General features: G+C 48.7%; 1 protein-coding gene across 4 annotated transcripts in view; it reads right to left on the bottom strand.

Annotated features, from left to right (window-relative positions):
- The window catches only part of RNF220 (ring finger protein 220), a 210,819-nt gene extending 203,946 nt beyond the window's left edge, over positions 1 to 6,873 (bottom strand). The window contains exon 1 of one of the 4 annotated variants that reach the window (XM_064428681.1): positions 6,160 to 6,873. In XM_064428681.1, coding sequence (XP_064284751.1) covers positions 6,160 to 6,784 — 625 coding nt within the window. In that variant the 5' untranslated portion in view covers positions 6,785 to 6,873. The remainder of the gene's footprint in view (positions 1 to 6,159) is intronic. The other 3 variants (XM_064428683.1, XM_064428684.1, XM_064428680.1) reach the window with 3 other exon arrangements.
- Between the last annotated feature and the right edge of the window lie 7,373 nt (positions 6,874 to 14,246).

Here is a 14,246-nt window from a genome sequence, read left to right as displayed (position 1 = left end):
ACCACCAATCAACCAGGAAACTGTTGCTAACTCTCGAATTTTGCAAGTTAGCAAGTAAAATAATAAAACAATGTTTTAACTGTCAGAGATCCTGGCTCGCAAAGTGCACTTTGGTCATTTCCTTTAATAACTGTAGTTTAGTAGTAATGATTTATAATAGTTCATAATATTCTACTAACTGTACTATATTAATAATACTCATACTTTGCCCTTGCCTAGCGTCTTCTGTCAGAAGATATCAAAGCGGCAGGCTCTGCTGTGAGGGAGGTATCACTGCTCCCGCGTTAGGGATCGGGAAACCGTGACTCCAAGCCATGCCCGAGGTCAGGATTCCCGATCCCCGGCACAGCACGGCAGCCACCAAGTCTGCCTGCGCCTCTCCTGCCGCAATCCTCTGACAGCAGTCGGCTCTGATCGATGGGGCTGAAGATTTAATGTGATTCATTCCTTCTCGAAAAGCAAGGTTTGGCCGGCGGTTTGGGGGCCGTGGTTTTGATGGGAAATACTGAGAAAGGTGGGGGGGTTTCCCTGCAGTTGTACAATGAGTACCCTCCTGCCAGCATCCAGGCACACAGGGCAAAAGAGGAGCGATAAACATTTACTGCGTGCATGCCCATCTCTCCGGCGGGAGATGGATAAATATAACATTTCTGTGTCGCTCAGCACTCCGAAGACAGTGGCTACACCAGCTCCCGGGGAGTCCAAAAAGGAAAACAGGGGGCACGAGGCATCTGTGGCCTGGCAGAGATGACATGAAGGCTGGCCGGATGGCAGTGGCTGCACGGGGAAACATTTTGGAGGAAAAAACCAGCCCCAGCCCTCCCCCTCAAACGATCAATTAAAAGCCATCCTTCTGCCGAGAGCGGGCGAGGACAGCAAATGAGGGCTGCGAGGAGCAGCGCCCGGCCGGGGTCTGCATGACAATTGATGGGAAGGGGAGGCAGCCCTATCCCTCCTCTCACCATGGTGATTAGGTATTCCGAGTGCGCCAGAGAGCCCCAAATAACAGAAAGAGAAATATAAACTGGAGACCGGCAGATCCAAGGGAGGCCAGATGGCCCCGCAGCCGGCAGGAGCTGCTCCCATCCAGCCCTTCCCCACTTTTAACTGTTCAAACATTTCTTTATCCCGACAAGACAATTAAGCCGAACAGCACGGAAAGGAGTCTCGGCAACAGTTTGCAGAGGGAGAGGGAAGGTTGCTGCCAGAAAAGCAGGAAAAGGAGGTGACTGCTGCGTGCTCCAAGACCTCCATGCAGCACACTTTACTCCACAAGGATGGTGTGTATTTGGTGGAGCAACAGGGATGGATGCATGGCCATCATCCCTGCCATGGCCCATCTGCCTGCCCAGCCCTTCCAAAATTCCACTGTTGCTTCTTCACTCCTACATCACACAGGGCACTGCACGGCAGAAAGAAACATTCCGCTTGATTTATTTCATTATTTCACAAGCGGAGTTAAACTTGCAGTTTCCCATGATTGTGGCGGAATATGATTAGCAACAAAGCATCACTTCACATAAGACCCCAAATTTTACCAGCCTTGGAAGTGGTGCATCCCAGAGGGAAGAGGTGTGAGCAATGGATGTGTGGACATGTGCATTCCCTCTCCAATCCATTGTTCCGCCACAAAAAGAGGAAAACCTTCTTCTCCCCAGCACATGTACATAGACACACAGAGCTCTCTGCACAGGTCATAACACAAATCCCAACACAGGTCTGAGCAGGTGGGTGGCTGCACAGACAGCCCTCGATCTGATTTCCAGAGCACCTCATTATTCAGGAATTCATGCTGTGGTCATCATAGCCCTGACGTCCATCACCTGAAGTGCAATTTACATTTGATCAATAACAAACCAGTTGTTTCAAAAGGAAAACTAACTCCATGCTAGAGATGTTCTTTAAAAACCCAAAGTGTAACAAAGATCTCACAAATACATCACACAACTTCTCCTGAAGACAAGAAATCAGTTGCAGCACAAACTATGTCTAAGGTGAAATATGATTATCAAAAAGAATAATAATCAAAATTATGCTAATATAATCACTCCTGCTACCCTCAGCAGACGCAAGGGATGAGCAAGGATCCCAGCCTGCTCCCAACTCAAATGTTCATCTCCTGGGCACAGCAGGAGCTGGGCAAGGGCTACCAGCAGGAGCAGAGAAACTGAGACTTGGAGAGCCAGACTCTGGCCAGAGGATGGAAACTGAATCAGTGGCCAGGATGTAGAAGATCACCTTCACACCACTAGTCACAGACAACACGTGATGGAGACCTAGCAGCAGTCAGTAATGGGAAACCATCTCCTGTGGTCCCAGGGAGGCTGGGGGCACGGGCTGCCCCTCAGGGGTGGCAGAGGTCTCTGCTCTGACAAGGTCCAGCTCTTTGCCAGGAGGTCCCAGCTTTGGCACCGACCTCTGCCTGTCACTTTGTGGGAAAGCAATGCCACAGGAACTGGGTGCTATGATTGAAGGACACTGAGACAGGTTTTATTAGAAGTAAAAAAACAGGAATCTTTTTTTTTTCTCCTTTGATTTTAAAATAGGGCTATAGATCTCTTTTGCAGAAAGGAACATGCCATTTATTTCCACTCCTTCTAGGAATCTCAATTATTGTACGCTTATTAAAGCAAACCCATAAAATATGTCTTCCAGTGCCTTTAACACATGCTTTACAAGAAGCTCCTAAACTCTAACAAATGGCATTATTTTTCTCAGTAAGCACCTAAGGGAATGAGCCCATCCAGTACAAGGTATGCCTGCATGTCCCTGGAAAGGTTCCACTTTTCCACATGTTCCCTGTATACTCCATCACTATGGATGTCCTGAATCCTCGCATTTTACAGCAAGAGACAATTTACCTAAATGCAGACATCTCAGCCCAATTTGCTGATTAACAGAGTGCAGTCCCACCCAAAAGCACCCCAAAGATGTCCCTTTGTGGGATGCAGGGTATGGGTCTAAGCACCATCCTGTTTTAAAAGTAAGGAAAGGTTTTTGCAAAGGCTGAGCAGCTTCTGCTGCATGAACATATCTCTTACAGGGCTAGGTGCCAATCTGGAATACTCTGGAACATATCACAAATAATTTTACTGAATTCTGTGAATTTCTTCCACCGGTGAAAGCAGACTGAAACTTTCCTCCCATGCTGCAGAGGACTAAATAAGCACCTTCCAAACACTCCTTGACGTGCAAATGTCTCACTTTGATTCTTGTTTTCTTGCAAAGTCTTCCAAGCAAAAACCTATTTTTCAGGGAAACTAAAACTCAGTGATTACATTTTATTAAAAAAAAAGAAAGAAAGAAAAGGGGGGGACGGAGTTTCTCTAGAAAATCACCATTTAAGATATGAGGTGAAACAAATATTTTAGTGATCTATTCAAGAAAGGCTCCTGTACAGTGGAACAGAAGACCACACAGGGCAATGATAGTAATTCAGCTTCCATGTAACACAAACCCTTTCAGCAATCTGAAAAATACACCAAACAGTGAAGCTCTGCAAACCTGAAAAGCACCCATTAGACATGGGAAGGTGTTGGTGATCTAAGAAAATTTTACAATTTTTCCTTGCAGTTGTAGAAAAGCCTCATTACATTTTTACCTTGAAGGTACAGCCACCAACCTGCTCCATAAGGAGCACAAGTAGGCAGCTTTTACAGAGGGTTATATACAACAGTTACACAGGGAATCCACAAAACTCCTCAGAGATAACAAACCCCTAAAGTAGACATTTCTACAGAAACTTCAAAAATATATCTGCAAATGCTAATGCAAAAGAGGATCACCATTCTTATCTGCAAATTGCGATCTCTCAAATTCTTCACTTCAGAAGTTTCTCTTTTCTGATGGCCACCATCAAAGACCATCAGGATCCTCTAAAAGCTCCACAGCTTGCTCTCAGCCTTCAGCAAACACACCCATACGTGTGTATGCACACACCAAATAATCTTGCTGTCTTAATGGAGCGAAGTTTCCGTCATGCAGCATCTACATGTGATGGGAATATGATACAGAGCCAACAGACATATTTAGTGTACATCATCCTGGTAGTTACAGAAAAATTTTAATGTTGATGAAGTATCAGGGATGTTGCATTTGCTCTGCTCTACCGTGCAGAAAAGCATCTTAAAGAAATTTAACATGATAACAAAAACAATACAACAAAACACCTTCCACTTCTGCCCAAGTTTTCCAAGCTGCCTGCAAAGTTTTTATTCCTCTTCCTTTCCCTGGCAAGTCCCCTGCCACGGCACTGGCACTCGGTGTCACCCTGCCTGTGTCTGTGCAAAGCCCTGTCTGCTCCCAGAAGGAGCGGACCTGCGTTCGGCACACGCTCTTGGCAAAGGCAAGGCACGGCGATGGATGTGATGCGTCTGTCTGTCCGCAGCTGTGCTCCATGTGGTCTAATTCATTTAACAGATTTACTTCTTTAAATGGGGTATCTGACAGGATTTTGCTAGCAAGATCCATAGCAGCTGATGCGCTCTAAATTCATTTAGCCAGCGGACCCTCTCCTCGGCCGCTATCTCTCGGAGTACTCTTTTGAGCAAGCTTCATTTTCCCAGCCAGGTTATATCGATAAGGGAAAGAGCATCAACGAAGATGTCTCTAAGCCTTGCCATCTCACCTGCCTCCCCCATGGATAATTATATTACCAGCTTCCACACATCCACATGCGCTCCCACCTACAGCCACTTTTCCTACGGACCCAAAAGGAGAGAGAGGAGACTCTGAACAATGAAAGGAGCTTACAGCACAAAAAGTAGCACAGTCGGGGGTGGATCAGAAGGAGAAGGGAGAGAGACACGAGAGATCACACCGGTACTGCAAGAAATACACAGCTCCTGCCATCAGCGGGAATTGTCCTACCCTCGCAAACGCCGACAATAAAAGACACACTTGCAGCATATTTCAAAACCAAGGAGCGATGGATTTAAAAGGCAGGTTGATTTTATGATGACTTTTATTGAAAAGGTACGCTGGGTTTAGGCAGATGTCTTTTAGCGCCGGTAAGTTAGCACAGTGCCTAATTCAAGGAGACAGCCTGAGGAAGCAGCGCCGACAGGGGAGAGAGAGCCACAATGTCTCTATTACTCTCCTTGGTATCATAAAGGGGAGAAGAAAAATCACATCTGAAAGGGAGAGGAAGCAACGGTGCAGCAGGTTTTTGTTTAAAAGAAAAAAGTAATAATAAAAACAACAACAATAATAAAATTGTTTTCTATTAATAAAATTCAACAGAACAAAGGAGCCCATGTGAAAAGCAAACCACTCACTCCTTGATTACTTGTCTGGGTTTACAGGAAAACTCTAATCATAAGTTAGTGCTCTTCCTTGGGGTACCACATTCTGTTGTCCCCAGACCACTCCCCATCGTGGGTCACCTCCCAGCTCTGCAAACCTGGAAGCCTGCCATTCATGAAGGACAGCTCTGCCCCTCTGTGTAGGCAACTCCACAAGGGACAAAGTGATGGGGGAACAAGGAGTTACAGTCATGAACAAGTGCACCAGGTTCCTTCAGTCCAATAACTGGCCTGTGAAAGAGCATATCACGTTTCAATGGGCACCAAAATGGGGGAAACACTCAGAGAAAGCACATGATGCCACAACTTATTGAATTGTAAAAACAATTTGTATTTGTCTTAAAGAAGGAGATCAGTGGCCAACAATATTCTAAAGTTATCAGAGAAAAAGGTACTTTTGTCCTAAGCTGAGGCATGAATTGTGACGGTCGGTAATGCATTTGCTCTAAAAATGGTGTGCACAAAGAAAAGGTCAGAAAGAAACACCTGAAGAAGAAGGGGGCACATGCTTGCTGCCAGCTTTGGGAAAGTTCCAAACAGCTGCATCCCTGTTTACATATATACATGTACCAGCACCTACAGCCTCACAGTGGTGAGCTGGACAGCTTTCTGCAAGGTCAACATCACCTCTCCAGCTATGTGCTGGAAGGTGAGTTTCCTTCAAGAGCACTTCACCTTAAAATCTGTCAATATCCTTCTGGAAGAAAAAGGCAATATTGCATGGCTGAGCTCAGCAGGCAGGAAAGGCTGCTTTGCCTCTGCCTCCAGCAAGTCTCACAGCACTGCGGGGCAATCACCTGTTGCGTATCTCAACAAGGCACAATTAAAGAACCACCAAGTCAACAGAGGTACTTACATCTGTCACTTCGGTCTTCGGGACTGGATGAGGTCTCACGGTCAGAAATGAGGCCAGACACAGCAAATATCTTCTTCCCTGTATCATCAACTTTGAGGGAGCCAGGGGAGCTGGAGGGGAGCTGGGTGCCAAACTCGTACTCCTTCCCATCAGTGTCCGAGAAGCGCAGATGGGGTGAGTCAGTGTCGTGGCAGTTCTTCAGGCGCTTGGCCGGCGTAAAGGCTGACTGGTAGCTCTCCCGGTCTTCAGTGGATGCAAAGGGGCGGAAAGCCCCGACGCCGCTGTGGTTCAACATGCTGATCGGGGTGCAGTCCAGGTTGGGGGGTGCAAACTGGGGGTGAAGGTGAAGCAAGGATGGAGGAAAGTCACGGTTTGCAAACGCTCCCGGCACCCCGCCTTGGCGGTGATACATGGAGGCAAAAGTATATGAGCCATTGGTAAAGGGAATGTGCACGTCCTTATCTGCTGACACAGGGACCCCAAAAGGCCTCGGCTGCTGGCAGGGAATGGAAGCATCACGGCTGGCTTCGGCAGTGGAGGCGAGAACCATCAGTGCTGGGGAGGCCAGTGGGTTGGGGAGATAGGGTGAGTTCTCCATCTTGAATGCTGCCCGGTGTAAGTCCATCGGAGTCTCTTTCCTCAGCAGGATCACAAGCAGAACGATCTTCCCCGGAAGGAAAGCAAAGCGATGCCTAGGAATGGAGCGGGGAAAATTACTGGAGCATCATCACCCTTTGAACACTGCAAGGAAACAGAAAGGGAAAGAAAACACAACCAATTAGGTTTCTGCACTCATTTCTCTGGATGCTCCAGCAGCAGAGTGGCCACATGTGTTACAAGCCACCGGCCGGAGATGCGCCACTGTTCTCATTCAAGAAAATCAATAGACAACTTCACACACTAGTGGAGTCAGCCCTGGCCCTCTAGGTTAAAGGGTATCATGCACTGCAGATGAATGAAAGGCAAACCAAACATAATAACATGCAGATTTAATAATGCACTAATAAAAAATATTCAGTCTAAAATTAACACAGTAACTCCAAATTATGAGTGGAATTTTATATGGCAAGTGGCACGTATACATAACCGCAATAAACTTAAGAAAACCCCCACATACACACACCCTGCCATTTGCTTGGGGGTTGGGGGTGCAGAACCATAAAAATATCCATTGTACACGGTTACCCAAATCAGACAGCACACACGGTTATAACCGTACGCGATGCTTGAGACGTACGTAACTGACAGGTATTTTCTCTCACTCTCACAGTACATACGGGTAGATGTGTGCTTGCACACACAGTACTCGATGATACCATCATACATATGTATGCACACCACTGGAATGTAGGAATGTGGCTGTCCCAGTGCGTCTGTGTAACACACAAACAGCCACGTGTGCACACGCGGTCCCTGAGAGCCAAAGGAGAAGAGACTTCCCCAGTAAAATGCCTGGCGTCTCTGACAATATTTAAAATCATAATGGGTGCTTCTGCCATCTGATCTCCGCAAGCGTCTGCCTTTCGGGTCGGGGACAAGAGAGGATGGATCAGTAATTTTAGTTCCTAATGCACTCACTCTTAAGTAGATTTGTAAACTGCCCTGGATGTGCCATTAACATTTAGAGGAAAATGTTAACAAAATTTCTGCCTCGCATCTTGCTGAGCCTCCCAGGTTGGCTGAACCACCCACCCAGCCACGACCCCCTCCCAGGGTGAAAGAAGGGAAAATCCTTCTTTCTCTATCTCCCCCAGTTCGCAGTGCCTTTTTGTGTTGTTATTTTCCCCCCAATCAATCTCATGCCTTTTCTTTTAAGCTTCCGCCGCCTGCCATTCAGGCCCCACAACCCAGCTTAAAATACAAGGACTGTAACTTTGAAACAATATACTAGCCGCTGGAGCTCAAAGGGCCAGAAAAATCATATAATAATAAAAAGCTGTTACAAATTGTGCCTCTTAAATCCAGAGGGTCAAACATCTCAAATAAAACTTAGTGAAAGAGTGTCTCCCTAATGGAGTGCCTTTTGTACTCCATGAATGAGGGAGCCTAGGTTAACAAAGTGTATGAAATCCAGTCTGGGGCTTTAATGCAGTTCAGTGATAGCATTTCCTCTCTCCCATCCTGTACCAGCCGCTCCACTGACTGTTATGAATTGTGAAGATGAGTGGACATCATCTCTCTGCTTCCTCATTTGGCACTCATCCTTACAGACATCATTGCTAAATTACCAGATTATGTATCTCGCATTAACGGATTTGCTCTCTTCCAAATTTTAAATAACTTTCTCGCTGAGTTCTTGCCACAGACAGAGAGGGGGAGAGGAAGAGTGAGGGATGCCAAGGGCAGCCTGGTCAGCACTGCAGTCCTGGGTACACTTGCTCTGCTGCTTCACATGAGACTGATCAAAATCTGGAGGTCAGAAAACTGCAGCCACTGGCAAATTCAGAGTTTTTGGGGGCTTATATTACCATGAAAATATAAATATGTAGATACATATATACACACACACACACAATTGTATGTTCAAAGAGATGCATGCAAATAAGCCACTGTTCTCAGAAATAAACGATCATTCCCATGGAAGCAAAACTGAGCAATCACAGAAAAACACAGATTTCCAGGGGGAAAAAAAAGGCAACCACCTCTGCCTGCTTTTCTATTTTTACTTGTGCTTTCACACCATTACGTTAAATGTATTTCATAAATTAGTAATCTGGCCGCAACACTTGACACTCCTGTAGGATACTGTGAATCACTATGGCCGTTTATTCGTTTGCAAACTTCATTACACCAGGAATAAATCAACACATTACAATATCTCAGCCGGCCAAATTTAATTTTTTTTCAGCTCCCACTTCCTTTTTCGTTCTCTCCCGCTCCCTTCTCGCCCAGCACCTCCCCACCCCCCAGCAACACGGGCAGATTAGGCTGCGGTGGATCAGTCATTATGAAAATCTATCGTTAATACACTCCTAATGTCAAAATGTCATAGGTTTAAATACAGAACCCAAAAATAAGAAAACTAACTGACCTCCTTAATTAAAAAAATATGGATTGCAGGGTAATCAGCTGGAGGGAACATTTGGGTGCTGGGAAGGCAGTGGGCACAGGTGGAGTGAGGAGCTGCTACTTTTCTGCCTCTATGCTGATTTTTTTTAATTTAGCACCTCGTGCAAATCCAGATTAAAATAACTCCAGCTATTGATCTGAGCAGTGGAATTGACATTAATTTTAGTTCACTTCTCACTTTGCAAAGGGATCAATAGGAAGTAATAACAGCTGACATCCCCGCTGAAAGGAGGAGAAAAGACGGGCTAGAGACAGAAATCGAAAAGCAACCAAATAAATCAGCAGCTACTTTTCCACGGCATCAGACAAACTCCAAACAGATTGCAAAAAGTCTTTGTTGAATTAACTAAACAAGAAGTAGAGGGAGGGAGGGTGGAGATCAATCTAGGAAGCTGTATAAACTGTCTACCAAGTATGAAGGTTAGATGGACATACTGAAAACTAACTCTGATTTTTTTAGTGTTTTTTTTTTTAATGGCTACCTATATGCATACTTATTGGCCCTTAGAGCTACCCTGTTTGAGGCGTACACAAATTACCTGTGTAGTCGTGTATGTTCCTAATAACGAGGCTAAACATGCCACGACCCAGGCAAATTGTATCAAGAGCCTTTAGCTCTGAACCATAAAAAAAAATCACCAAGAAACAAGTAGTAATCAGTTCTCTCTGGCTTAGTTTTGAATCCTCTGCTTACAAAGGTTGTAGCATGGTGCTGCATAAGTTAAAAGGAAAGTGTGATAAAAGTAGGAGAAGCCATGACAGAGCTGCATTTATCAGGCATCACAAACACCCACCAAGTGGAGAAAACAGCGGTGACCACTGGTTATAAGTGTAAAACCCACTTGCTAATCAGCCTGCAAAGAAACGCGCTCATATGCAAGCACATGCACACCCCGTACACAGCCACCAGATCTGCAAATCTTTTACTAAATGTTACTCAGAGTTCCTATTACTAAATCACCTCTCTGCTATCGATTAAAATAAATAAAACACACCACTCTGGTTTCTACAACAGGTTGCATTTTTGTGGTCTCTCAACCATTTCCAAATGCCAGAGATTAAAGTAATGGGGCAAATTAAAGTCTTTCTCCCTCCAGGAAAAAAAAAAAAGTTTTCTTGGGGAAAAAAAATTAATTAACAAGCTATATGGGAGGAAAAAAGATTAAAACATTAGGAAATCCAGGAAAATTGATGATGCATGTAAATTAGGAAATACCCAGAAAAAAAAATCCCAGTATCCATTTACATTAAAAAGTTTTTCCCCATAAATGTCAAGTAGGAATTTAGAAATATGCTCTGCGCAGAAAAGCCAAAGATTATAAAACAAAATAATGCCAGCTGTTTGGGGATTTAAGTGCTCAAATGGATTATATATTTGAACCAAACTGGATTTCCTAATAATAAATAAAACAAATGCAAGCTAGAAAGCCAACAAAGGAGGGCTCTCATCACTGGATTAAGATACAAAGGAAAAACAGTTAATTTTTTTTTTTCCAACGCGTGAAATATGCCAACTGCAGCCGCACACCCGGACAGCTGCCGTGGAAACCGGTTTAAGGGGGAAAGGAAAAAAATTAGGAGCGCAGTGAGCGGAGGAGGCGGCGGCGGGGCCGGGCGGAGCGGCCCCGGTCCCGGTCCCGGTCCCGGTCCCGGCCCTGGACTGCGCCCCGCTCCTGTTCGGCTACAAACTTCTCCTTCAAAAATTACAGAGGAAAAAAAAATTAAACCCCTTTTTGTTTTAATTTAATGTGGGGTTTTTTTTAGAAAAAAACCCGCGGGGTAAAGCCCCCGGGCCTGGAGGGCGCTCCCGCGGCGGCGGCTGCCGGAGGGAGGAAGCGCCGGGGGCTTGGGAAGAGGAAAACAGAGAAAGCAGGAAAAAAAAAAAAAATCCCAACCCACAGCCTACCCGTGGGTTTGCTGCCGCTTCGCCCCCGGCCCGCATTCCCGGCCCCGCTCCCGATTTGGCGAAATCCGAACGAAAACCGCGGGCGGCGGCGCTCCGGGGAAGCCCCGCTCCGCCGGGCAGCGCGGGCGGCGGGCGCGCCCCGGCCCGGGCACCGGCCCCTCACAGCCCCTCACGGCCCCTCACGGCCCCTCACAGCCCCTCACGGCCCCTCCGGCCCCTCACGGCCCCTCACGGCCCCCGCGGGCGGCCAAGCGGGCTGGCACCCGCCCGCCGCCCCCCGTTTTTCTCTCCCGCCCGAGGAGAGTGTTCAATAAACCCAAATAAAATAAAATCCGTCGGGGGTGAGCCCCGGGCTGGAGCCTACCAACATCGCCAAGCCCCGCCGCTCCGCGCTGCCCGCTGGCCCCTTAAACAGGTGTTTGGTGGGGCCGGGGCTGAGGGACCGGCCCGGCCCGGCCCGGCCCGGTTCAGTTCGGCACGGCTCGGCTCGCTCCCGCCCGGCCCCGCGGGTCCCGCCGGGAAGCGGCGACCGGGACGCAGCCGGGGCCGCTCCTCTCCTGCCGCCTCGGGAATTGTTCGCTCCCGGGGAGGGCAGCGGGAGGGGGCACCGCCAGCCCTGTCCGTACAGCCCGCTAAGTCGCCTTTCCCCCCCTCCGCTTTTTCTTCCTTTTCAAAACCCGAGTTACAAAGATCATCAAACGCGAAGATGCCCAGAGTTGTTTGGATTTATTGCAACAATCACTTACCATACACATTTCCTGTGTGGAAGGATAAGCATTCAATACAACTCTTTAAGTAGACAGTTCCTAATGATTTCATTGTGGTCAACCAGATGGTTTTTATGTATTTAGATCTGAAGGTGAAGAATTATTTTCCATGCTTCCAACCTATTTACAGACTTCCCTGGTCTAGAGCTGGGGTTGTTGGTTAAAAGAAAGAAAATCCTGCAATTTCTCGATCGCATCGCTGGATGATCCAGAAAGTTTTCTAAAGAACCTAAAGCAAAAACAGGAATAATTCCTTTCACCTCTTCTGGCTTTCCAAGCTACGCCATTCATATGTGGAGTAATTTTAGCTCATTCGTTGAATAACGCTGCCAATTTAAACCGCCTCTCTACCTTTGTTTTATCTGCAATAATAAAACCAGAACAATACCGCATGTGAGATCCAGGCACTTGGTTCCTACCTGGAAGCAGCCAGGGGCAAGGGCGGCAATCTTTTAGAGATGAAGGACCCGAAGAGGGGCGAGGATGTTGGACAAACTTCAGCCGCGTCCAAAATTAAGCTAAGTGCGACTTAACAACGAGTAGTCAAAAAAAATATTATCGGTCTTTGAGTGGGGATCGCGCATTTTGGGGACGGCTTAAAAGTAAAGTTCACCCGGGGACTGCGCGATCGCAAAAATGAAAGCTTCGCAGTAAATAAAATGACTGTCTGGGCAGTGTTGCTTGAACGCACGGAAACCCTGGAGGGTGTTTTGGGTTTTGGTTGGTTTTTGTATTTTATATTTTTTTCTCCCCGATACTTTTATTGCAAAAATAAAATACTAAGTTTGTATATTTTAAAGGGAAAACCTCCCCCACAAACAAACAACAACAAAAAAAATCCCAAACCAACAAACCCCTGGGTGGGTGCGTGGATCTGTTTATTTCCTTTGAAAAAAGTTTTTGTTTTGCAGCTGCTGTGAAATGAAATTGTCGCTGCCCAGAGCGACCGCGGAGAGAGCGAGCGCCGGGAGCAGCGGAGGGAGGCGAGGAAATAACTGCCCGGCTTGCCCCACCGAAAAACACGGAAGAAAAAAAAAAAGAAATAAAAAAAGAGTTTAAAAAATGCTATCTATTTGGGAGCGAGGGATCCGTGCCGGTCTCCGGGTCCGGCCGGGCTCCCCCTGGCCGTGCGCGGTCCCCAGCCGGGCAGCCGCGGCGGTCCCCGGCACCTGATCCCCCTGGTGGCTACCGGTCCCCCTCGGAAAGCCACCGGGGGGGGAGGATCCGGGCAGCTCGGGGCTCGCCGAGGGTGCGGGGGGGGCCCCCTTTTATCTGCCTTTCCCCTCGGCATTACCATGCCGATCCCCACCCACCCGGCCCTCCCCACCCGCGGCCGGCGCGGCTCCCTGCCGCCGCCGAGCTGCCCGGCTTCCCCGGCGCTGGGGAGGGAGAAGGAGGAAGAGGGAAAGGGCGCGGGGGCTGGGATGGAGGCAGGAGCGGGGGGGTTGAAACTTGCCCTGCAAAGTTTGCGTGTGGCCGGGCGGGCGCGGTGGCCGGTACTCACGGTGCGGCTGGCGGCGGGCGCTGCGCGGAGCCGGCGGCGTGCGGGGAGCGGGGCAGTCCCGGGCGTGCTGGCCCCGCTGCCCGCCCGCCGCTCGCATGTAGCAGCGCGGGAGGCGGCGGGGGTGCGAGGGAAGGAGCAGTGCTGCCTCTCAGTGCCGGCTCTCATCAGTGAATGAGCCTCCACTCTCCGAGGGGCTCCCGCCGCACACACACACGCACACACGCGCGCACACACACACACACACACGCACACATGCACTCTCACACACGCGGAGCCGGGCTGAGCACTGCATACATTAGGGCACTCGGGCAGTATGGGAAATGCAGTCCAGGACCGGCGCCCACCCGCCGGCTGCCCGCCAGCCGTGGTCCCCGGAGTTGCCCAAACGGAGCGTCGGGGGCTGCTCCTCTCCCAGGGGCGCCGCTTCTCCTCCCAGCCCCGCCGTGCTGGCTTCGCCCACCCGCCTGGCATCGGTCATATTTTCCACCGTGCAGCTCCCTCCCAAATTGCAGCGGGACGCTGCTGGGCCCCCCGGGCGGCAGCTTGCCCGCTTCGGGGCAGCCCCCTCCCCTCCCGGCCCTGAGGCGGCCGACCCCCCTCGGGATGCCCATGGGGACGCAGCCTTCCCTCACGTACCCTGCGGCATCTTCTGGCATGGGATGGGCATGATTTCCAGGGGTGGGCATCATCCCCAAACTTGCCTTAGCCGCGGCAGAGCCGGAGAGCAAATTAGGGACTTAACACTCCCAGTGTTTCCCAACTGCGGCACGCACGCACGGCACTCACACTGCTATTTTAATGTTTCCTGGATGCACGTCGCAGCTCTGCACAAACCCTTCTG

Source organism: Passer domesticus, chromosome 7 (genome assembly GCF_036417665.1).
Source record: "Passer domesticus isolate bPasDom1 chromosome 7, bPasDom1.hap1, whole genome shotgun sequence".
In the NCBI taxonomy this organism is placed as follows: domain Eukaryota; kingdom Metazoa; phylum Chordata; class Aves; order Passeriformes; family Passeridae; genus Passer; species Passer domesticus.
Note: the sequence above shows the minus strand (reverse complement) of the source record. Positions and strands in the feature narration are given on the sequence as shown.